Source organism: Lepidochelys kempii, chromosome 5 (assembly GCF_965140285.1).
Source record: "Lepidochelys kempii isolate rLepKem1 chromosome 5, rLepKem1.hap1, whole genome shotgun sequence".
Taxonomy (NCBI): Eukaryota; Metazoa; Chordata; order Testudines; family Cheloniidae; genus Lepidochelys; species Lepidochelys kempii.
In genome coordinates, this window is record NC_136384.1 from 39,972,945 (window position 1) to 39,998,379 (window position 25,435).

At 41.6% G+C, this 25,435-nt stretch overlaps 1 protein-coding gene across 4 annotated transcripts in view; it reads left to right on the forward strand.

Annotated features, from left to right (window-relative positions):
* The window catches only part of IPO11 (importin 11), a 295,012-nt gene that overhangs the window by 14,163 nt on the left and 255,414 nt on the right, over positions 1-25,435 (forward strand). For all 4 annotated transcript variants that reach the window (XR_012158885.2, XM_073344033.2, XM_073344034.2 and 1 more), the window contains exons 4-5: positions 5,387-5,487; positions 21,547-21,619. Coding sequence is in view for 3 of the 4 variants with exons in the window: in XM_073344033.2 (XP_073200134.1) it covers positions 5,387-5,487; positions 21,547-21,619 (174 nt within the window). In the remaining variant the exon portion in view is untranslated. The remainder of the gene's footprint in view (positions 1-5,386; positions 5,488-21,546; positions 21,620-25,435) is intronic.

Consider the following 25,435-nt stretch of genomic DNA (forward strand, 5'->3'; position numbering starts at 1 on the left):
CACCCCTGCAGTCCCGTCCCCATGTGTTCCTGCACCCCGTCTTCATGGGTCCCTGCACCCCCACTCAGCCACCCCCTCCCCCGTCCCCATGTGTCTCTTTACTCTCTTTTCCCCCATCCCCATGTGCTCCTGGAACCCCACTCAGCCTCTCTCCTCCCCCTGTCCCTATGTCACCCTGCACCCCCCCCCCAAAGTGTCCCTGCACTCCCAATACCATTCAGCTCCTGGCTCAATGCTGTCACCCCATTAACTCCTGTTCCCCCACCCTAGTCTGTCCCCCCACTAGCTCTTCTGAACCTCAGTCTGTTACCCCCCTATCCCCAGCAGCCCCATGTGTCCCATTCTGTACGTCCCCCCCATATCCCATGCCGCCTCACCTGGCCCCGCGGTAGGGCACTGTGAGGAATGCAGCCTCTGCTCCCTGCCTCTGTGTGGCTGGCTGCTCCAGCGCGAGAGCCAGCTGCTTCTGTTCTGGCGCCACAGCAGCCCCTGGTGGGTAAAAGGTGTAATTGTAGCCCCTCGCCAGCAGAATCTATTTTCTGTGGCGTAAAAAATACCTGCGGGGGGACATATATGAATAGCATTGGGTATTATGAGATGATTACATCATATTTGAATTCTCTTATTCTTAAAAATTTCCACCATGAACCTTCTCCAATTAATATAAATTTTGGGATGTTTGTGTTTAACTCTAAAGTCAAATTTATTTCAGTAGGAGAGTTCTGGGTCTCTGCTACTTTGTTATTAACCTTGTTTAGAATATAAATCACAACATTAAATTAACTATGTTATATCCATTCAGTATACTGTGTCCATATAGAGTAAAATATCCTGAGTGCTGTATAGCCCAGCTTCCATTTTGCTATATCCCTTTGTCATAACCACATGGATATAATATTCATTATTTATTGTATTGGAGAATTGGTCTGAAAACAACAAGATGCAATTCAATAAAGATAAGTGCAGAGTACTGCACTTAGGACAGGAGAAATCAAATGTACATCTACAAAATGGGGAATAACTGGTGAGTTGGTAGTGCTGCTAAAAAGGATGTGGGGGTTATAGTAGATCACAAACTGAATATGAGTCAATAATGTGATGCAGTTGTGATAAAGACTAATATTCTGGAGTGTATTAACAAGACTGTTATACATAAAACACAGGAGGTAATTGTTCTGCTGTGTTTGGCATTGGTGAGGCCTCAGCTGGAGTACTGTCTAATTCTGGATACCACACTTTAGGAAAGATGCCAAAAAATTGGAGAGAGTCCAAAGGAGAGCAACAAAAATGATAAAAGGTTTAGAAAACCTGACCTGTGAGAAAAGATTTAAAAAACTGAGCATGTTTAATCTTGAGGGGAAAAAAGACTCAGTGGGGACCTGATATGTCTTCAAATATGTTAAGGGCTGTTACAAAGAGGACGGTGATCAATTGTTTTCCGCCTAAGGTATGACAATAAGTAAGGGGCTTAAGCTGCAGCAAGGGAGATTTAGGTTAGATACCAGGAAAAGTGTAGTTAAGCTCTGGAATTCCCATCATTGGTGATTTTTAAGAACAGGTGGGACAAACACTTGTCAGGGATGGTGTAGGTTTACTTGGTCCTGCCTCAGTGCTGGGGGCTGGTATTGATGACTTTTTGGGGTCCCCCTAGCCCTACATTCTATGATTAGACCATATACTAATCTTGTTCTTCTGCATCTGGACTATTTCTTCTGCTCTCATGTCTGTCCTTTTGTCTTGATGATGCATCTTTGAGCTGCCCAGACTCTTTGATCTGACCGATTCCCAGTGATTTCTTTTTGACTTCTAGGACCAATGCCTTTGATCCCATTCAGATTGTTCTTGAGCTGATTCACCTATTCCCATGTCTATAAGTACCTGTTTACTTTGTTTTGGATCTGTCCTTCTGTTTAAATGACTGCCTAAATGGGAACCCCCATTTGTATCTTATATAGTTCTGTCTAAGAATTGTGGTCACCTGGTCACTCTTCACTTTGTAAGGGCTCTTCGAAAATTTGTATCAGCTGATTAACAATCGTCAATCGTTCAGATCTCTCCCTCGGTATTTTATCCTTGTCTTGATAATAGTGTAGACAGACAGTTACATCTCTTTATCTGGAGCCTGCTGGGGGCCTGAAGACAAGGCATTTGTGAACCCTTCCAATTTGAATGAGCTCCTTATTGCCCTCTTTTAATATGGCATGAAAAATATTGTCCAGTATGTCCACCCTCTGTCCTGCTTTCAGAGTCTTGGCTACCATAGACTCCAAATTATCGGAGAACTGAGGGAAGGGTCCTTTCTGTCCTCACAGGGAGCATGAGGAGGCACAGGGCACACTGTGGACAGAGGGCCTCAGTGTACACTGCTCTTTAAAAGAATCCAGTCTCTAGGTATATATGAGCCTCATGTAGGAGAGTGGAAATCCACACAAACAACTTCTTGGAGAACCGCTGTTACTGTATAGTAGGCAATGGCTCTTTCTGCCTTATTAGGGGAGGAAGGCCATCTATCTGAATCAAAGTTAGAGGTTCCAATTATGTATAGATTAAAAATAAAAGGAACATGTATTATAGGTGGGGCTATTATCACTTGTTAAGGTTGACCGACACTTTCCATTATAATACTCTGTTTTCATTTGATTATAACTTTGTTAAATTTTGGCCCAAATGGTAAAGTCTTCTATGCTGGGTTGTGTTTCTGCATGCATTTTTCTGGAAAACTTCAGCTAAAATATTGCAGCCATTTCTGAGTATGAAGCTAAGGAAAAGATATGTTGCTCTGCTCATGATTGAGGGCACCAGAAATAAATTTGAAAAGTCCTAGTGCCCCCATGCTTGGGGTAGGGTTTTGAAATTTGGAAAGGGAGGTGGGCTTTTTCAAGGATATGGCTTTTAATTTCCCTATGAAAATCTGTCCAAATTTGTTCATGTTTTAAACCTTTTAAATATCGCACTTAGTACATACTCATTAGAGACTTCTTAGATTTTAGCTGCTAAATTCCCAAAGATTCTGACAAGGCTGGGCATGTTCCAGGCTGAGCAGAACTCTTCTTGCAATTGCAATTCTGGTCTGCTTTGGTTTCCTCTGAGTTTTCAGTGACCACCTGCTTGCTTGGCCCATGCAGCATATACAGGAGGAAACTGATTTTCAGAGAGGACAAGAACTGGACTTGCAAGAGGGTGGGTGTGGGAGAGTAAATTGAAAGGAGGAGTCTGGCAGGGAGACTGGGACTGTAGACTGGCAGGGGAGTAGTGAGGGGGAGACTGGGAGTTGGGGTTGGGAGAGACTGGGTCTGGAAGCTGAGGAGGGAAACTGGGATGCAGAGACTGGGAGCCAGTAAATGCTTGTGACGGGTTGGGTCACAGAAACCCCCTTGGGACTGCCACCTGATGTGCTGGGACAACCTCTGAGCCCGTTTTCCCTGGCAACTTGGGACTTCAGTACCTTGCCTGGTTGTTCCAGACATGCTCGCCTGCTACAAACACAAACCCAGGTCTGAATCACGTCCCCCAAAAGCTGCTGGCTTAACTGAAAACAGCTTAAGAAGTGCTCCTGTTTCCAACACCCAGATACCCAGTTCCCAATGGGATCCAAACCCCAAATAAATCCGTTTTACTCTGTATAAAACTTATACAGGGTAAACTCATAAATTGTTCTCCCTCTATAACACTGATAGATATGCACAGCTGTTTGTTCCCCCAGGAATTAATTGCTTGCTCTGGGTTAATTTAATAAGTAAAAAGTGATTTTATTATATGTAAAAAGTAGGATTTAAGTGGTTCCAAGTAATGACAGACAGAACAAAGTGAATTACCAAGCAAAATAAAATAAAACACGCACGTGTAAGCCTAATACAGTAAGAAACTAAATGCAGGTAAATCTCACCCTCAGAGATGTTCCAATAAGCTTCTTTTACAGACTAGACTTCCTCCTAGTCTGGGTCGAGCAATCACTCACACCCCTGTAGTTACTGTCCTTTTTCCCAGTTTCTTTCAGGCATCTCTTTGGGGTGGAGAGGCTATCTTCTGAGCCAGCTGAAGACAAAATGGAGGGATTTCCAGGGGCTTATATAGTCTCTCTCTTGTGGGTGGAAACTCCTCTCTCCCCCCATGTAGAATCACAGCTACAAGATGGAGTTTTGGAGTGACATGGGCAAGTCACATGTCCATGCATGACTTAGTTCTCTACAGGCTGAGCCATTGCCCACATGTGTTAACATGAACATTTCCAGGAAAGCTCAGATGTGGATTGGCATCTATCAAGATCTAATGTTAGCCAAGTACTTCCATTTACTTGAATAACCCCTTCACACTATGTTGACTAAATCTGCGTTAGGTGCTTTCTACAGCAAATACTTTAAATACAAGCATAGAGCCAATGCTCATAACTTCAGATATAAAAATGATACATGCATACAAATAGGATGAATACATGCAGAAGAACATAACCTTTGCAAAGATATGTTACATGGCATATCTAGCATAAAACATATTCCAGTTATATCATATTTATACTTATAAGCATATTTCTATAAAGCATTATGGGGTGCAACGTTACAGTGTTGTTGGGGAGAGACTGGGATCAGATGAGGTGCTTGGGTGGGCGAGGGCTGGGATTGGTTGGACAAGGAGACTAGGTATTGTGCAACTGAACGGCAGGCAATTGAATTCTGTCTACAACTATTGTTTTGTGTTCCTGCAGGATTTAACCCACGGTCAGTTGTTAGCCAGCAATACAATAACCACCAAACCTGCAGATAGCTAGATACAGATATATATAAAACATACATACATACACACACACACACACACACACACACACACACACAGATTTATACAAATGCCTCCATGTTCTTCACGCCAACAGTACATATTACTTTTCTCGATTCATTTGTTTAATTCCTCTAGTCAAAGCAAAAATACTTAGAGGGTGATGAATCAAAAATGCCCATTTTTTGTTGTTTAAATCAGTTGATCTATCTATGTTCTTATACTGCCTCCCTCACCATGCTCTGAGTATTGGATGGCAAGATAAGATAATCTGAGAAGGTTGTTGCATCCTCAGAGGCATCACTTAGAGGTCTAATCTTCAGGTTTGACTTATCTAGACTCCAAGGAATAAGAAAAATTCAAATCCAGCTAGCCTTAGCCTATTATTTTCCCATGATGTAACTAAATGGAGTTGAATCAATTTACTGTATTGAAGGTTCTTCTGGATGAGATCTTAGAACCACAGGTCTAATTTGCTGTGTATGTACATTAAAGATGACATGGGGAAAAATGTATCACTCATTATGATGATTGGAAGAAAGGGGAAGTCTTAACTTTGGGAGACTTGTGGACCAGACCAAGAAGTAAATAACATTTTAACTTTTTTTCTTTACAGAATATCTTTACAAATCATACTCTGGATGTAAATGTAAGGTGGTTAGCTGTGCTGTACTTTAAAAATGGAATTGACCGCTATTGGAGGCGTGTAGCACCACAGTAAGTTGTATGTTTCCTTTGTTTACATGTTAGAGTAGATTTTGTTACAGTTTCGCCACTGTTTAAAAATATATATATATATATAACTGATAGGAGGGAAGAAATGTGCCTGGAAGTTATAAATAAGACAACTGGAAAGGATGTGAAAAAGCCAAATAACTCATTAATGAACTAGTTTATTCATACTTTGGCACTTACAATTTGGTCTGTGTTGTGTTTCTTTTAAGGACTGTGTTACCCAGTCTAGTCATGTTTACTAGATTTTTGTGGTAGGCACTGAACAGTGGCTATCTGAAAGTCTTAGTAATGACAGTCATTTGAAAACATTAAAGGCTCTTTTGGATATTTTATGGTTACTCTTATACTCTATTTGTCTAGAACTTGTACTGTAGGTGTATGTGTCAGATTTACGATCGATGTAGGAAATTAGAGATCAGGGAGATGTCTCGAAATCTATGACCTACAGCCTTTCTGTTCCAATTTTGGGTCATTTTGATGATGTGGAAATTCACAATTAAGGTTCCACAAATAAACTTAAATTTCACCATTATTCTTGTCTACCAAACCATATACCTAAAATTTACCTGGGGTTGCTATCATAATATAATATGAAACCATGTATAACTATATATGTCTTACAGGATAGTTTCTTTTTAGGCGTAGATGTGAGTACAGATTTTTTTAGGACTCCCAGCACTATATCAGGAGTTAAATAAGGGAGGCATTTTGGGGTCCTGATCCAGTAGCTCTCCTATACAGTACAGTAATCTGTACAATAAGCTTCCAGGATTGTCACACACTATGTCACACTGAAGCCTACAATATCTGTTGAATAAGTGTGAAGTGAGGGAAACAGCTATGAGCGTGGTTGAGAGCTCTTTCTGTCCCGAATATCACCAGAGTTGATCATCACCAAGATGCATGGTCTGTTACTGTCCTGTTTTTAAGTTCTCAGCCATTTTGACTTTGAGTCTTGGACCACTGTGATGTCAGAGGTAACTCAACCAATCACCACCCTTACTCTACTCCTGATTTGCACATAGCAGTGTCATTGATTATAGGAGGGGGACTTCACAGATAGTGGATCACTTGGCCCAGCTGCCTCACCTGTGTGACAACATGGGCTTGTAGCTGCTAGTACTACTTCTACTACTAATAGTGGGATATTATAGTCACAATATAGTTTGAATAGTAGATAATGTAGGCTGGATTCTCAAGCTGATCTTTCTGGAATTGGCTGTTCTGAACCAGTTGGTGAAGATGTGGCAGCATTTTTGTATTTTCCTTGCTGTATCTAAGGTGACTAATAGGAATGCCTTTTGCACAGGGATTACATAAACTGTTCTTCTGGACAAGAATAGTGATGGACACTGTGACCATGTTCAAGATCATTTGTTGTTTGCATTGTGTTTAGAAATTTGAGAATGAAGAACGTTGCCCCACTGTGCTGTCCAAACATATACAGAGAGATAGTTTCCACCTCATAGAGATTACAAACAAGGTTAAGAGAAGATACAGCTGTTGGGGGGAGGGAGGCAAGTTTATGTAGCTGTGCAGCGTACAAAACCTTAAAAGTTCATAATACAACACCCAATGACTGTATAATTCAACTGCTAGGGTATTCTTAAATGCATATTCTTATCGGCCTGCAATGCTGACATCTTACATTTGGAATTGCCAATCTTTCAGGGCCAAATACCAGTTTGAGTGAGGAGGAAGGCGCATACCTTTGAGATTTCTTTTCACAGAGAGATAATGCTGCTTTGGTTTACACCAATGGTTCTTATTAAATAAGGAGCACTGCTCAACAAGTGGAAACCTACTGTGGCAAGAGGTTTATATTTATAGTATATTTCCATTTTTATGTGCCAGTCTTTATCTTAGTGGTAAAATCCATTGTCTTGTCCTGGGAAAAGTAAATTGGCTACAAGTTGAATTGTTTGCGTGTGACTCCATATTAAACTTGCTACTAGATTTCCATTATAAGCCCTATTTTGATCTCATTTCTAACTTCCTCTGGAAAATTTTACATATTTCAAGGGAGATTTTTTTTTTTTTTTTTTTAGAAAACTCCCTATTAGTCAGGGAAGGTGTTTCAGAGATAAGTGTCTGAAACATACTATCTTAGGGTGTAAAAGTGGTTCAGTTTATTAACTTTAATTTTATGCTGTTCACCTTTCGTTTGAGAACCAGCCCCTTTGAATATTTCTGGACTGATCAAGTGGTTCATTTTGGATTGTTTGGTTCAAAGTTGATAGCATTCTAAAGTCTGTGAGCTCTATGCTAAATTTATGAAGGGTACAGTTCTTGCCATGAGGTGCTTTAAGAAGTCTACAAGGGTAGCTTTAAAAGAATCTTTTTATATAGCAAAAAGGATATCAAGATATGTTAATTAACACATCCGTCATCTAGGATGCAATCTTATTTACATATTTGTGGAGAATCAATAAGAAACACCAATTATTGCTCACCACAAATTATTTAAATAAATTAATAATCTTGGGTCTGTGCTTGGGCTTTGTGGGAACTCCCATAAATCTAAATTTCTATTCTATTGATTCTACCAGAGCTAGCTCCACGCTATTCCTGCTGAGGTAACTGGAACACTGAAAATAATCTTCACTTTTCTTACTTGCAACAAACTACTAAAACAGAAAAAGAATAAGAAGTTACATAACCATAATTTCTTTGCAGAGGAAGGCAGCTGAGTGGTATGCAATTAAAATACATATTGTCGCAGAGCATCAACTACAACACCAGTTTTCTAAAGATATTGTTCTTAAAGGGTTCTCAGACGAAAAAGCTCCAGGGATCTCTGCTGCGTGCTCTCAAAAAAATGTAACAGGTAGTAAGACTGACTAAGGCATGTTTGCTTTGTGAATAGATTAAGAATAACAATATTCTATATATTTGTATACACAACTATTTTTAATAGTGGCCTTTTGGAGGAAGTAACCATAATCATCTTGTGGTGTTGGAGGTGAAAAGAATGGGAGACCTGCTGGGGCCACAGGGAAGACAACAACCCCTATTTTATAGTTGAAGAGTTTTCTGGAAAATGAGAAGGTGACTCACTGAACTTTGTTAGGCCCCTCCATTCTTCCCCAGGTCTGGGAAAAAGGACTTGGGCATACCAAGAACTAATGTATGTTCACACCAGGGCTGACTATACATCTTTTCTTCCAGTTGCTGACCTAAGCAATACTAGTTCTAGCTGCTAGACTGTGTAATAGGCTTCCTCTAAAGCAGATTTAATTGTTTGTACAGCACCTGAATATGTTGCAAGCATAGTAGTCCAGCTGCTTAAGCTTGATAAGTATGTACTTACTTGTCTTTTTTGCAGCACTTCATATCCCCTATTCTAGGAGAGATTGTGATTTCTCCTTTTCCTTTTGTCTGGCATCTACTTACTTTGACAATGTTGTCTCTCTAGCAGTGTCATCACTTCTCTTCCTGACATAGGCACAGCATAGCATTTGGCCCTGTCAAGAACACAGAAGGTACCACCTGGCTTCTACTTGACATGGAGGTCTTACAGCTGACTCCTCATGGCTTCCTGTGGGCTGTTCAGCAGCCTAGAATTACTCCAGAGGGAATTCTGAGCCAAAAAATAAAAATTACATGCACAATATTTTAAAATTCTGCAAATTTTATTTGGCAATAAATAAATGTGGCTCCAGCATGGCAGTGGGGAGTACAGGCCACAGGATGAAATGAGGTGGGAGATCACCCTGAAGCCCCCACCTCCCCAGTACAGGGATTCGGCAGTGAGGCTGCATCTGACCCTGACACAGTGCAAGGGCTGGGGCCTGCTCCAGAAACAACCTGGGGCCCTGCCCCGCTTTGGCAGGTGCACCACGTGTAGGTGGGCAGGTTCAGCCCAGCAGGATCCAAGTGTGGAGGGGCTTAGTGTGGGGGATCCAGGTATGGGGAGAGAGGGTTCTGTGTGGGGCAGTCTGGGTGTGGGCAGCTTAGTGGGAGATCTAGATACACAGGGGCTCGTTGGGGGTTCTGGGTGCAGGGGCAATGGGACTCTGCAGGGGATCCAGGTGAAGGTGGTTGGGGCTCAGCGGGATGTGTGTGTGGGGAGATGGGGATCTGGGTGTATGGGGCTCGGTGTGGGGGTCTGGGTGTTGGAGGAGTGGGGCTTGATGGGTTGGGGGTCCAGGTGCAGCTGGTTGGGGCTCAGTGGGGTGGGGATCTGGGTGTGGGGGGCTCATAGGGGGTTCCAGGTGTAGGGGGGATAGGGCTTGTCAGGGTGAGGGGTCGATGGGCCTGCTTAATGGGAGAGCACTAGCTGCTGCCAGGGAATTCCCCTATCCCTTTTTCTTCCCCATTTTATCTCTCTCTGCCCCATTCCCCTCCCCTCACTCCCACATTCCCTGCCCCCTGCCCTATTCCACCACCCCTTCCTTCCCCACTGCCTTTTCCCCCCATCCCATCAGCCACCTTCCCTCATTTCCCCAGCCCCACCGCAGGCACTCACTGTTGCACAGAAAACAGGAAGGCTCCTACTACACAGAAGGGGATCACAACTGGCACTAGGACCCAGGAGGCAGTGTTCAGCTGCAGAGTCAGCACAGCTGAGATTCAGCCTCCTTCAGCTGAGCAGCTCTGCCCGTGCAGAAATGAGAGGGATGGTAGTGGCACATAACCCTGTGTGCCCCCCCCATGCCTCGCCTCTGTTTGGGTCCCCCGAACTGCACCCATGTTTTCTGCAGGGAAGCACAGAAATTCTGGTGGGGGTGGGGCGTTTTCTGAGGGCACGCAGTCCCACAGAATTCCCCCAGGAGTATCAACGTCCGTCCGTAGTGCTGAATGCTATGGCCACTTCTCCCTCCTGCTACAAAAAAACACCCATGTCAGGGGCTGAAAAAGAGCAGGGGTTATTGCCCAGGCTGCTATGGCCTCTTTACAGCTCCCTGTTTGTCGCTGGAATTGGGCAGGGGCTATAATCTCGCCAATTGTCTCTAGGATTCTATCTGTTACACATTCAACACCTCCTTAAGTTGGTGCTTTTCCTGCTCCTCGCTTTTTTCTCTGGGGGATGTTTTTAAAAGCTGTCTTCTTTTCTGAGCTTGTGTTCCTTTGCTGCATTGTTTTTCTTGCTGTTGTGGATTGCTTTTCACTTGGTTCTTGTATATTTGGTGCCCCTCAATTAGGTTATTGTGGTAGCAACTTGAATAATGCTCTCTTACACCAAATTTATGCTTGGATTTGTGAGTGCTCAGGATAATTTGTCTTTCATCCTGGATTTCTGGTTTAGAAATAGTAACAGTTTATTAAAATGGTTCCAAAGAGAAATGACAAAAGAAAATATTTGTTTGAATGTGAATGTCTGTTTTTCCTCTTTCCACACTTCATAACACAGCAAGAGCAAGTCCCCCTCTTCCTCTCCTCCAGCCAAAAGAAAAAAAGTGTTTAATTGTCCAAACCTTAATGAGTTCAGTACCTCTGATGCCAACTCCCTATCTTTCTGACTTCCAACTGAAGCAATTTAATAGTGTTGCCTGTCCTAGCTTTTCAGTCCATGAATTTTAGCACTGAAGTGAAGTTAATTTAGCAAATGGTACTACAGTCACTTTCTCTGTTAAATAATTATTTTCTCTGTTAAATAATTATATTACAACTTAAAATATTAAGGGAAGATCACAATCTCTCTCGGTTTTTGACTCTCCAGCAAGTCTTTTGCAGTGGGCTCAACATAATATGAATGGGCAATTCCCATCCAGCAGATGTCACTGTTGCATCACATGAGCTGCTTATCAATTCAGAAAAAAGTGTTCTGTAAACATGAGTTTCTTGTTTTTAAAGTGTCTTGAGACATTTTATTACATGCAATTATTAATGAGCATATTTTTGCTTTTTTTCTTCTCTTGTGCACTTGACAGTACTTAGAAAGATCAATACATTCAGGATAAACCTCAGATACGTAACTTGTGCACAAATCAATTTTTCAAGTGCTTTTCAGCACTTTGCCACATTTGCTTATCATAAGATATTTGTGTCTGAAAATTTTTCTCCTGAATAGTCCATCTTCTCCTACTTGATCCTGTAGTAGAACCCTAATTCTAAATCTTTCACGTTGTGGTTTTTATATGAAGGATGAGTTGGGTGTATATATTTAACAGATATGACTATTGTGGGATTGAGTGGAAAGAAAATTTGGCATATGGGATGAGTTCCTGTTAAATAACACACAAAATAAATGAAAACATATGCGGAAAATTAGCAATTCAGTTGTTTTTTTAATGCTTTCTGTTTTTCCCAAGAGTATCCTGTTGTAATAGTTACTTTTACAATCAAGATTAAATTTCTTAATTGTAAGCACAGTAGCTTACAAATATCAGAAAATGTCACTCAGAAGTATAGGCTTTTGTGATTGCCTATTTTTTAAGACGTACTTGATATGTCTAACTCAGTGGTCCTCAAACTTCATTGCACCGCAGCCCCTTCTGACAACAAAATTACTACATGACCCCGGGGAGGAGTAGGGGTGGGGCGGGGGAGAGAAGGGTGGAATGGAGCCCAAATACTGAACCCCGCCGTCCAGGGATGGGGTGGAGCTCAGGCTTCAGCTTCACCTCCAGGTCCCAGCAAGTCAAAAGCTGGCCCTTTTGACCTCATTAAAATGGAGTTGCCATCCGCTTTGGGGTCCTGACTCACAATTTGAGAACTGTTGGTCTAACAAAATAAAATTATGGTAATGTCTGGTTTTTTAAATGGAATCCGGATACTTCAGATCAATAATTGGAATTACTGTTTCCTGAACATATTTTCCACTTTTATAGAGCTATTCAAAAACGGTAGGGTAAAATTTTGAAAAGCATCCACGTCCCATTTCCAAAAAGATACATAAGCATCTAAGTCTCATTGAAAGTCAATTGGACTTAGGCTCCTAAGTGCTTAAATTCATTTTGAAAATGAGACTTAAAGCACTTTTGAAAATTTACCCATGTACTATAAATTTGTCTAAATTAATCTGGGGAGTAGGAGAGAGGAGAGTATATGTGATGTAGCTGGAAAGGAACGTCCCTGAAAACTAGGAAAATTGCTATAAATGTTTGATGTAAGACCACATCTCATTTTGTTCTGTATTGTATTGCCTTGGACCTTTAAGGCTTGTCTAGACTAGGCTAAAAGGTATATTTTTAAGATAACATATTTTAAAGAATAGTAGTATTTGCTGGGAGAACTGAATCCTAGAAGGGAATCAGTCTGGCTAGTGTCTGGTACGTTTTTCTCTGTTGCTTGAGAAAACTATGAAAAGGAATGTAGATTCTGGAACTGTCAGCAAACTCAGGAAGATAACACTGGTTCATTTAACATTTGTAAGTGTCTCTCTGCAGCCATAAAGGCTTCATAGAAATGATTTAGGTGAAAGCTTACATTCTGCTGAAAATTATCATTTAGGTCCTTTGCTAGAGATCTTTCCATGTGCCAACAGTTAATGTGTGAGGTTTTTTTTTCTTTCAGGCACTGTATAATCTGTAAATCCTGATAAAATGTTTTAAAAATTCCTTATTTTGAATGCACAGTATGCCATTGTCTAACAATTTTTTCATTCAGACGTCTCTAAAAAAGATATATAACTACAGTCGTATGGAATCTGGTATGTTACAGGAGTGAGAAATGGTTAAATTATATAGTAATAGATAGACGCAAATTGTTTAAGAAGTTACATTAAATAAATGTGAAAGGAAAGCTTAAAACTGTACTTGCATAAAAGTTGACTTCCCTAATCTGTTTTTCTAGTATGTTATTGCTATATATATCAAGAATTTTCACTCAAATGCTGCCTCTTCTAAAGGACCCTCAGTTTTCCAATATAGCAATATGTTTTCATGGCAGTAAACTGTGAAAGATGTTTCTGGACTTAGCAAAAACCTTCCTTATTATTGACCTAATGGTATAAGAAATCATTCTAAAAGTGCCACATTCGGAATGAAAAATTTGGGCTATGATATACTGTCAGCATTTGGACATCAGCAAAAGTCCAAAATAAGTGGCTACTAGAGTTCTCTCTTCACCATAACCCTCAAGGCAGCTTCCCCTGGTGCCCAGCGGAAAATGGGGAGGTGTGAAGCCCCAGGCACCTTACGGTGGCTTCTGCGCTCCCAGCAGGGAACGGGGAGCGGAGGTGGGAGGGCGGCCTGCCGAGATCCTGCCGGCAGCCTGTAGGGCAGCCGGGCTCCCAGCAGGGAGCTGCCAGTGGAGCTGAGAAACCGGGCTCTCATCTCTCCACACTGGCCCTCATAGGTCTGTGGAAGTGCTCCACTGACCCATGGAGGGTAGTGTGGACATGTACCACCACAGTAATTACTGTGGTGGCTGTAAGTCAACCTAATATAGGTCGACTTACATTTCTAGTGTAGACGTACCCTCAGCCATTCCCGCATCTTCCTTCTAGGATTTTCTTAAATCGTTCCTTCAGTTTTGGGAATTATTCTATGATAAAACTGAATTTTTATGAAAAATATTTTCATTTTCAGTTCAGTAGTTGTTGGATGACAAATGTTGTTTGTTGAACTGCAGTTACCAAGATCTATTATGTGATTCAAAAGACTACTCCTGAGGGAATTCTGTATCAAAAAAATTAAAATTTTGGTACAAAAAGAATAAAAATTCTGCACACAATATTTTAAAAAATCTGCATATTTTATTTGTCAATAAATAAATGTGGAGGCTCCAGGATGGCAGAGCGGAGCACAGGCTGCTGGCTGCACAGAGGTGGGAGCCCACCCTGCAGTCCTCCCTTACACCCCAGGACATGGGCTGGCGGTGAGGCTCCATATGACCCTGATACAGCACAAGTGCCTGGCCTGCCCCAGAAATACCCTGGGGCCTGCCCCTCTGTGCCAGATGCACCAAGATATCAATTGAGAGGGCCAGAGTCTCATACGTACGCCCAACGCTGGCCCCCAATCCAGGTGTGGGGGCAAGCAGGCTCAGCGCAGCAGGATCCAAATGTGGAGGGGTTTAGTGTGTGGAGTGAAAAGGTTCTGTGTGGGGCAATCTGGATGCGGGCAGCTTGGGAAGGGATGTGTGGGGGATCTGGATGCACAGGGGCTTGTATGGGGGTTCTGGGGGAATAGGACTCTGGGAGAAGTCCAGGTGAAGGTGATTGGAGCTCAGCGGGGTGTGGGGGGATTTGAGTGTGGGGCGAATAGGGCTTGGTGGCTGGGTCTGGGTGCTGGGGGAGTGGGGCTTGGTGGGGTGGGGGTGTGGGTGCAGCTGGTTGGGGCTCAGTGGGATGGGGGGGTTGGGTTGGGTAAGGGGGGCTCATCTGGGTGGTCCAGGTGGGGGTTGGTCTGGGTGCAGGGGTGGAGATCCAGATGCAGGGTTGGTGGAGCTTGGCGGGGAGGAGGGCGCGGTCTGGATGCAGAGAGGCTCTGGATGCATGGGGTGAGGCTCATCGGGGTGGGAGTTTGGGTGCAGGGGGATCTGAGCATGAGGGGGGGTCCAGATGCATAGGGGTTGGATGTATGGAGCAGCTCCCTGTACAGTGACTCCTCCCCCTGTAGCTGAGGCATGATGCGGGCAGGAAGCGGGGAATTGGGGGAGTGCACAGGCAGGGAGATTTCTGGGTGTGGGTCTGACCTGGCATTGACCCTGACACTCCTTACAGGGGAAGAGGGAATTCCATTCTCCCTGTCCCCTGCCCAGCTGGGACTAGCAGCTGAGCCTGCCATTGGCTGTGGCATCACCAGCCTTACCCCCTGTGGTGATTTAACTCTCTGCTGGCTGCTTCAGGCGCCCGAAACAATGTACCGGCAGTGCTGGGGAGGGGCACGTGACCTCTCTTGCGGCTTCCTTTTACTTCCCCGTTAGAAGTCATTTTTCTGCAGGGAAGCAAAGAAATCTTTGGGGGACATGTATCCTGCATGTGTGCAGTGGCACAGAATTCCTACAGGAGTAGAAGGCTGTGGAATCAATGTTTGAGTTCATACCTTATGCTAACTTTCATGGGCAAGAGCTGGAAATTTGGTAGAGGCATGAGACTTAAACGCTGGAAATCACTCGGCATGTTCTTCAGCAGTTCTCTAGTTCACGGGTTCTCAAACTGGGGATCCCTTAGGGGGTTGCGAGCTGTCAGCCTTCACCCCAAACCCCGCTTTGTCTCCAGCATTCATAATGGTGTTAAATATCTAAAAAAGTGGTTTTAATTTATAAGGGAGGGTCGCACTCAGAGGTTTGCTATGTGAAAGGGGTCACCAGTACAAAAGTTTGAGAACCATGGCTCTAGTTGGTGCCTATGCTGATTCTGGAGAGAAGTGTTCAGTTTTTGGCTGGGAGAGGGAGACTCAACATGTTGGTGATGGGTGGGAAATGTAACGGGTTCAAATGTGAGAGTTTGTGGGAGATCGTGTAGGTGATGTAATGCCTTAGAACAAGACAGAAGTATCCTTAAGGACAAAATGTCAGAATGTTTCAAATGTTGAATTTCTAATTTTTGATTAGCTATATATTTATCATACTTGGAGTGGTAGTGATATGTGTATTAAAGTTGCATAACCCTTCCCATTGTAATCCTTTGTTTTCAGTTGGTTCTTACTTTTGTTGGTTGTATATTAATTAAATTGAAATTACTTCAGAATTCCCAGTTAACACTCTGTGGTTTGACAAGTTCTCGTCCCATGATAAGGCCTGGACTTAAGAGTTACTATTAATTTGGGAACCCTGACATGCATGAGAGAAATGCTCATCCTTTTGAATTTGCAATGGCTTTATTAACACAATTAGTAAAAGCACAAGTGCTCCAAGCCAAACAAGTAGGTAAACAGTATAGAATTGTCCTTATATCAGTATCAGGACAATGGTTTACTCACATCATCCTTGTGAAGACCTAGGACAGGACCTTCCTGGACCACCACTTGTCTCACCAGTTCTATCTCTAGAGACAAGGTGTGTGAGGTAATATATTTTATTGGACCAACTGCTGTTGGTGAAAGAGACGTGTTTTTGAGCTTTTGGAGTTTTCAAGCCCCAGGACTTGAAGTAATACAATTTCATGAGAATATCAACTCTCATTTTTAAAAGAGAATGTTTCTAGCCTCATGGATGCAGAGAAAAGCTGATAAATGTGAGTCCTAAAGGTTCAAAAATTGGAAAGCAAGTAAGACAGTTATTATTTTTTAAAATCTCATGATTTTTAAGCCAGTCTGACTTTTTTGGGACATGACTCATGATTTTTTTAAAACTAGAGGTTGTCAATACTGCTTTGTACATGTGCAGTAGAATGTTTACAGATTTTTATTCTTAATTTTCATGTGACACTTGCACTGTGCGTACTCCTAGGGCAGGCAAGGGCAAACTACCGCCTGCGGGCCGGATCCAGCCTGTCAGGGCTTTCAATCCAGCTCACGGGATTGCCAGCCCCATGGCTCAACGGGGCTAAGGGGGGCTCCCTGCCTGCCCTGGCCTTGTGCCGCTCCCGGAAGCGGCTGGCACCACGTCCTTGCAGCTCTTAGGGGTGGGGGGGTGGGGCAGAGGGCTCTGTGCTCTGCTTTTGCCTACAGGCACTCTCCCCCGCAGTTCCCATTGGCTGGCAATGGGGAATCGCAGCCAATGGGAGTTTTGGGGGTGGTACCCGCAGGTGAGGGCAGCTTGCGGCAGAGCTGCCTGCCCCATCCCAGCCCCAGGAACCACTGCTGGACATGGTGGCCACTTTTGGGAGTGGTGCAGGGCCAGGGCAGGTAGGGAGCCTACCACTCCGGAGCCACTTGAGGTAAGTGGTGCTGGGCTGGAGCCTGCACTCCAACCCCCTGCCCTGAGACCCCTGCCGCACCCCTCCTCTATCCCAACCCCCTGGCATGAGCCCCCTCCTGCACTCCAACCCCTTGCCCTGAGCCCCTTCCTGCACACTGCACCCCCTCCCACACCCCGTACTCCCTCCTGCAGCCCTGCCCCAGCCCTACGTTCATGGCCCTGCATAAAATTTCCCCACCCAGAAAGTTTGCCTACTTCTGTCCTAGGCCCTGCTAAGTCTCTTGCATTCTTCTGAAGCAGCCACACCCATAAACCTCCAGATGAGACAGATCTGCTGCAATGGCTTTCTCCTGTACCGTGGAAAAATGGTTTGTGATCATATAGTATAAAGACTTTACTTGAATAAAGCTAAATGTCCGATGAGTCAGAATTAAAGTTGAACAATCAACCTAAATTGTAACATTTTCTAATTCTGAGTGCTTGATTTTGTAATTTTAACACTCTTTTAATGTGTACACTTTTATAATGTGCATGCGCGCACTCACATACAGTTGTGGAAGTGCTGTTCCAAAGTTAGATTAATTGATCTTTGCACTTAAAACCAGGATAAAACTGTTGTTTTAAATAAAGAATACAGCATATCTTCCCCAAAATTATAGCTCTTACACTTGTGTGGAATGAATTTTCTGAGAATTTAGGGGTAAATTGGTTTGAGTTAATTGAAAAATATGTCCTTAAAGAAATTTAGCACCTAGTGTCCGACTACTTTCTTGTCCCAAATTATATTAATAATGTAATTATTACAAATTTCCCACTGTAGTGGAGTGGCAGTTCTGCTATAGTTAATATTAGAAAAGTTATCCAGTAAGCAACTCTTAAGTATTCTAAAATTTGCTTGGTTACTTGGATTGTCTTGGCATTTGGTGTGCATCAGGAGGTATGGAATAAGATGTGTAATTCAAATTTGGGATCATCTGGCAAAGCAGTTCATGAGATAGAGCCCTCTTGAAAAAAACCTGCGTTTTCTTAAGGTTGACAGATTCTAATAGTGTTTTCTTTTGTGCATACGTGGGAGTCCAACCGTGGCTTTGATCCAACCCCAAAGTATCTCAGTCACTCCACATTTAGCTCAGGTAGTGCATGGCACCCACTATCCCTTTTTATTTCATTGGTTTTCAGAAGCTTGAGTTTTGCTGAACTCAGCATTCTGAAACATCACGAGATAGCACTGAACAAGCTTCACTCTGAGTTAACAAAGTACTTTGTCAGTGAATATAATGAAAACTCATTGAAATCTCATACATTGTCTGTCTGAAGAATTTTTTTTTACTATTAATGGTCTTTTTTGCCATTAATATTCATAAATCAAAGTTTTACATTCAAAAGAGGGTAACCAATAAAGTTATAGTATAGAAGAATTGCCTTTGATTGTTGGCCTTTTTAAGAAGGCCTTTTTAAGAAGGTCTTTTCTCTCCTATTGTTTCTCAGTAGGACTTAGGGTATGTCTATACTGTGGTAGAAGACTTCTGGCACAGCTATGACTGGCCCATGTCAGCTGACTTGGGCCTTCAGATTGTATCCGTGTCTTTGCATAGCGGGTATCCATTTTCCCAGAAAGCAACTTGGTTCATTCTCGTTGAGAACAAATGGGAGATTAGAGGCCATTCTTGAGTTTCTCTGAAGGAAGGTTTATGCTCCTGCCTCTGCTGACAGATACATTTTCAGTTGTGATAAGCAATGGCACAAATGACTCAAACCTAAAATTTTATTTTCTAAAGCTACTGTTGGCACTGGATCTGTTCAATATCGAAAGTGAGAGAGAGGGGGAACATGCATGCAGATGAATGCAGGGAGAGAGGCAGGGAGAAATTAAGGTCTCTCCATGTTCACAAGTGAATATAGGGAGGTACAAAAACGGGGACAGGGAAAACTGGGATTTGCTGCTGTGGCAAAACAAAGCAGCTCTGAACTCAGTTGAATTGGTCTGTGTGTTTTGCACAACCTAGAGTGGGATAAATTATTGTGAATCTGGTCATACAAGTTAAAATGATCTAATGTTGATACTTCATATTGTCATTATAATTAGAACTATCACATTATAACATTCTCTTGGAGATTCTTCTTTTAGTGTTCATGTATGTAGCTTTTAATTACGGAAAAACAAGGAAATTCCCAGACAAAGCAATGCTAAAATGGAATTAAAATTGATAGCGCATCTCAATTTAGGATAAAAATAAACATTACTGGGATATTGTAATTATCCCCAAATCAAGTATTAAGCTAGGGAAATTCAGAGTTAAGATTTAATTTTTAAGAAATCCAAACATGTTAAGTTATAAACATTTACTGTTATGTAATCCAAACAACTTTAATGTTGCCCTGTAGTGACGATATGAAAGGAAAACAAGAAAATGCATGTTTAAAAATCAGTAGAATGACTTAATTATAATCATGTTTTTTGCATTGTGTCAATATCACTTAATCTTTTTGCAGCTTAATTTAACCTTATGTGAAAATAATACAATATCTAATAACCTCATAGGTGTTTTGAGGCTTAATTGTTTGAAACATACTTTAAAATACTTTGGTGAAAAGTACAGTGCTGTATAAAGATAAAGTAAAAAGTATTATTTACTTGCGTTAAGTCCCTCACTGTTCATCCCTCCTTTTTGTACATCAGCTTACAGTTCTATACATAATATTTCATACACAGTGTCAGTTTGATCCTGTTTTCTATATTTGTCTTACACTCACAAATAACTTGCAAAAGGATATATGTGTTGGGTTTGAGTCTGTTAATAATGGATTGCAACCAAGATAAATCTGTCATAAGTCTGTGTGTATTACCTATTTACACACAACCGCTTGTAAAGTGATTTATATACCCTGCTGGAAGTCAATAAAAAGTTGATGACAAAAGGTCTCATAAGTTCATGTATTCGTCCATCTTTGTGTCCTCCTATTGTCTCTCCACTTTCTCAAATGTCAATGACCTGAATAATAATCTTTTTATACTTAACCAGGCTGAAGTTTTTTTAGTAGCAAGAAAACTATGTGCATGAAAATATTCTTCATCCAGTCAGATGTATTAAACTCAAATGGAAATGGTCTTTTCAGGGTGAATTGATTTAAATCAGAGCAATTTAAATCACTGATTTTAATCTTGATTTAAATCAGGATACAGGAAACCTTGATTTAAGTAATTTTAATCATATTTTGCATTTGTACTTTTTTAGTTATTTTCCCACAGAAAGGTTTTTTCTTTGGTTGGTAACCATTAAAATGTTAATTTGCAACTAAATACAGCCTTTACACTAAATTTGGTTCTCCTTTCTTATAAGCCAGAGGATATGCTCTGTCTACACTAATTAAGCAGTTATATAGCTTAATTTACATATATTTAGATTATTAATTTTTACAGTATGTTAGAAAATGTTGAATGACATTACTTGTGATTTGTGACTTGTGATTTGTGTTATGCTCTATTTGGATGGAAATTGGAATTCAATTAAACATGCACAAAACCAGCATTTTTTTAAAAAAATTAATTAAATAAAATTACCTTAAATGTGGTAGATACATAAGAAAAAAAATTATTAAAACACGTTTTGCATTTAAGATTGATTTATTAATCAAAGGATGTATTATCCTTAGTTAGTGAACTGAAGTGGTTGTTTCAGGTCGTCATGTCCTGGAAGATTTTAGAACTAGTAGATCTCATGTTCTCACACCTACTTTTGATTCAGATTGGAAGAAAAAACAAGCTTTCATGCTTTTCCAGTTCCTAATTGGTTTCTTAACTTTGAATAAACTAGTCATTGAGCTGAACTAGTTGAATAAACTAAAATGAAGAAAATATTCTCACTGCACCTGCAGAAGAGGCTACTGCTGTCAAAAGCTGGTTTAGCATGCTCATCATGTTATGGTTCCAGGTGCTTAACCAGTGACTTCCAGCCGTTCAGTGATCTGACTTTCTTTAAAACTTGGCAGCAAACGTATACTGCTTAATATTATATTTTGTTTAATTTTAAAAGATTTCAATAGATTATAAGTATATGTCTCACAATAGGTTGTCAATTTCAAATTTAATTTTAAATAGGTTATTTTTAAAAAATAAACTTGTATCTAATGTAAGTAGTAAAAACAATTTAAATTAAAAATGTTCAATTTAAATTAACAAATCTAATATTTTGATTTTTCAAAAAATCATTGATTTTTATCCATCCTGGGTCTTCAAATTTTTTACTGATACTACGTATAAAAATAACTCTCTATAAATATGCCTTAAAAGTTGGGGGGGATTTATAGTTTGAAAATATAACATGTTAATTAAACATCTTATTATAACAGTGCTCTTTCGGAAGAGGAGAAATCTACATTGCGTGCTGGGCTCATCACCAACTTCAATGAACCAGTGAATCAGGTTAGTAATGAAATTAATGATGATTAGTTATTCTCTTAACAAGTGCTCTTATTGGGATGTAACTTTTTTTTTTAATGAAAGTTTAAAAATGAGATGTGACAGAATTTCCAATTTTCATGTTTCCTTTCAGATAGTATTTCATGTTAATGTGGGATATAAGATTTTATCACAGAATAAAGCTTTTCTTAAGTATCAAGTTTTTCTTAATTTGAATGGATTACCATAATTACACCCTTTTATATTTCAGAATTAAATTTGTATCTTCTTGTGTTTTAAAATAACTAATTTTTGCACTTCTGGGTTTGTCTGAGGCAGACTAAAGACTCATTCTTTGAGTGCTGCTCCCTAAGTTTATTCCACTGTGAAGGCAGTGTCTGTTGGTCCGTACATGTACCCTCTCTCTCCTTATGCCTCTAATCACGGAGATAAAGGGCAGAGCGGACTGTCTACCTCTCCAATTCCTTCATCCTGCTGCTCGGTCTGGGTTGGAAACTCCAGCATTCAGAGCTGCATCTTCCTTTATTGTTCAATCATATGTATATATTTTGTAAATAGTTGAGAATTTTACTTGATAGTTTTTAGTTATGTTTATAGTTAGATTCTTCATCCCTTCCACCAGTACCCCTTTGCGGGTGCTGAACTATGTCCAGGACTCTGGGCTTCAAAATCTGTGCTTCTTGCCAACACTTCTTCTCAATCAGTTATGACCATCAGTGCTGCCAGTACAGCCTCGGGGAAGCTCACATTGCGGCAAGGTGCAGTATATTGCTGCTCCTTCCCCAGGGGGGTGGGAATTTCGTCTTAAGAACTGCTTAATGGAACAAGCAGTTGGACTCAGATTGGAGGATCCCCCTCCAGTACATCAGCCTGACTCAGCAATGAGTATACATCCTGTTGTGAGGTCTGACTTACGAGCCAGGGAATCTACTCCCACAGATCCCACATTGGGGTCTTGTCGGGAGGGCAGGAGCATTCTCATAAAAACAAGAGCAAATTCTCCTCCAAAATCTCTTCAAAATTGGATACAACTCTGCATAAGTCAAATAAGTTTTCCCACTCATCCCATGAGGACTTAGAAAATCCTAAGTCTCAGGATCATGACAAGGGAGCCCCCAAATACAGGGCTCCTTTGCTACCAGACCACGCTCCAGTGACAGTGCTCTGGTACCAACTTAAGCCTAAACCCCGATAAACAATGGCACTGACAAAAGCCAAACACAGGGAGCCTCAACCACCAGCAGCATTGGCTCTGCCTTACTTAACTGTGGCACAAACTGTAGCTGCGCTAGCGCTGTCATTCTGGGCAGGCCAGGACCCTTTGTGCTCCAGGGAGAGCAGAGTTTTACTCTACCCCAACAACATTTTTGCTTTCCCGGATCCCCAGTCTTCATCACAATCCTGCCCTTACCTCAAAATGGAGGTCTGGATTCCGCCAAGAGATGCAGCTTGTGGGAGGTGTCTGTTTCCCATTCCGTCATCCAACCATGGTTTCCCTCCAGTGGAGAGAACTGCTGATAGATCCAGAATAAGTGTTTTCTTTCTCAGGAGTCTCTGAACCACCCAAAGAACCAATGTCTCCTCTACTGAGGCATGCTTTCCCAGATAGGGGACCTGGATCATTCTGCAACCAACACCCACCTCAGCATCTGCCTTGAAGCCGTTGGTCCCCATGCCCTGGGGACCTTCCCAACCACTCTTTGACCCAGCTTAGTGCCCTTAATGGAGACTGTGGGACCTGTACCACCTTGCAGAGTTGACACAATCCATTAGGGGGTCAGTCCACTCCTCCTTTGTGAGAGGACAGCAAGAGAGTCCTCCTGACCCGATGGAAAGGGATGATTATGAGCTGGATCTGGCAGTTTTGCCCATAACATCAAGACTGTTCTCAGGATCTCTGGATGAAGCAGTCACTCCAATGACTGCATCTCCATCCCCACAATGACTATAAGCAGTTCGAGGAACTATTACTTAGGGTTGCGGAGGAGCTACAGATCCTCCAATCCTTCAGATCCAGCCAAATTGCGTTTCTTGTTAATGTAACCATTTTGGAACTAACTAGAACACTCTGACGTATCCCAGTCACTTGCATCCATACCCCTAAGAGGAAAGAAAAACACTGTTTTGTCCCATCCAGAGGGGCAGAATTTCTCTTTTCTCATTCTAATTCTAACTCTTTGGTCATCCAGGCTGCCACAGAAACATCTATACAGCAACACTCTAGATCTACTCTGGTCAATAAGGAGGGTGTATGCCTTGATTTATTGGGAAGGAAGGTCTTCACTTCTACTAGCCTCCAGTTCAGAATAGCCAATTGCCAAGTACTGTTGGCTAAGTATGATTACTTGAACTATTGCAAATTCACACTCTTTGTCGACAATCTTCCGCAACAATATAGAGCTCAATTTCAAGCTCTCATTGAGGCAGGCAGGTTGGTTGCCAGAACCACTCTTCAATCAGAGGTAGATGCACAGCAGATACATCTTGTAATGTGACGTGAATCATGGCTTCATGCTTTGGGGTTTCCCAGGGAGGTCCAGAATATCACAGAGGACCTGCCATTTGAAGAAACTCATCTTTTTAACCAAAAGACAGATGAATCCTTACACTCTCTAAAGGACCATCATCTGCTCCCTGGGATATGTACCCCTGCCCCAAAGAGAAAATGCCACAGCCAGTCATAGAAGCTTAGACCAATAGCTCAACCTTATGTGCCACTCCATAAGAGGCAAAGCTTTCAGAAGTTCTGTTTCCATGCACCTTCTGTGGAAATATAATCATCCCAGTTCCAGCTCCCATCTAAACAATATTTTTGATTGGTGTTCAAGAGCTGCAAACCAGTGACGTCAACACCTACCAATTCCCATACACCCTTTGGGGATCATCTAGCACTATTTTTCCATCTCTGGAATGCAATAACAACAAAAAAATAGGCTTGTGATCAAATTTACCTCCCTGCCCCTCCAAAACCCCCGTCCTCACTCCTTTTCAGGGGCCATTTTCATGAGGAGATTCTCATACAAGAAGTAGAATCCCTCTTACGACAAGGAACAAGAGTGGGTGTAACTCTTCAGTACCAAGGGAAGGGTTTTTGCTCATCATACTTCCTAGTTCCCAAAATGAAGAGTAGCTGGAGAACCCTCCTCAATCTCCACCATCTCAGGTGCTTTATTTGCAAACTGAAATTTTGCATGGTCACACTGGCACCTATGTGTATTTTTATTCATTTAAACTACTTGAGCATTTTTTCCATTTTTGAGCATTTCAATTTGTGAAATAGCTAGGGCTTCAAAAAAGATGCCTTTAAAAAGGATTAAAACCTTTTTGTCTTTTGCAGTAGTATGAAGTTTCTTTTGTATCTTAATTCACAGGCACCTTTCTCTGTAGTACCTAAGTGCCCGTAATCTGGTTCACTGTCTACCTGGTGTATTTATCATGGACAACTGTACAGCTTGATGGGTTGGGTTCTTGGTGAACAGTATTCATTGTTGTTTTCTGACAGCAGGTCTGTAACATGAACACTACAGTCGTGCATAATGTTGCTCATAAGGTTGGGCAATGAAGACTCAGACAAATTAAATTATATAGACAAATCCAGACAAATTATAGAAAAAGGTGTGTGTGTGTGTGTGTGTGTGCAGATTAAATAAGTAGGATATTACTATCTGGTAAGTAGTAGAGCTTCTGATTTTTGGAAATCCACAAGATATATGGATGCAGCCCTGCACCCCAGGAATAAATCAACCATATGGAGGGTACAAAGAATCAAAGTGCTTCTGTAGATATCAGTCGGCTGATTCTGATGCTTACAAAACCAGC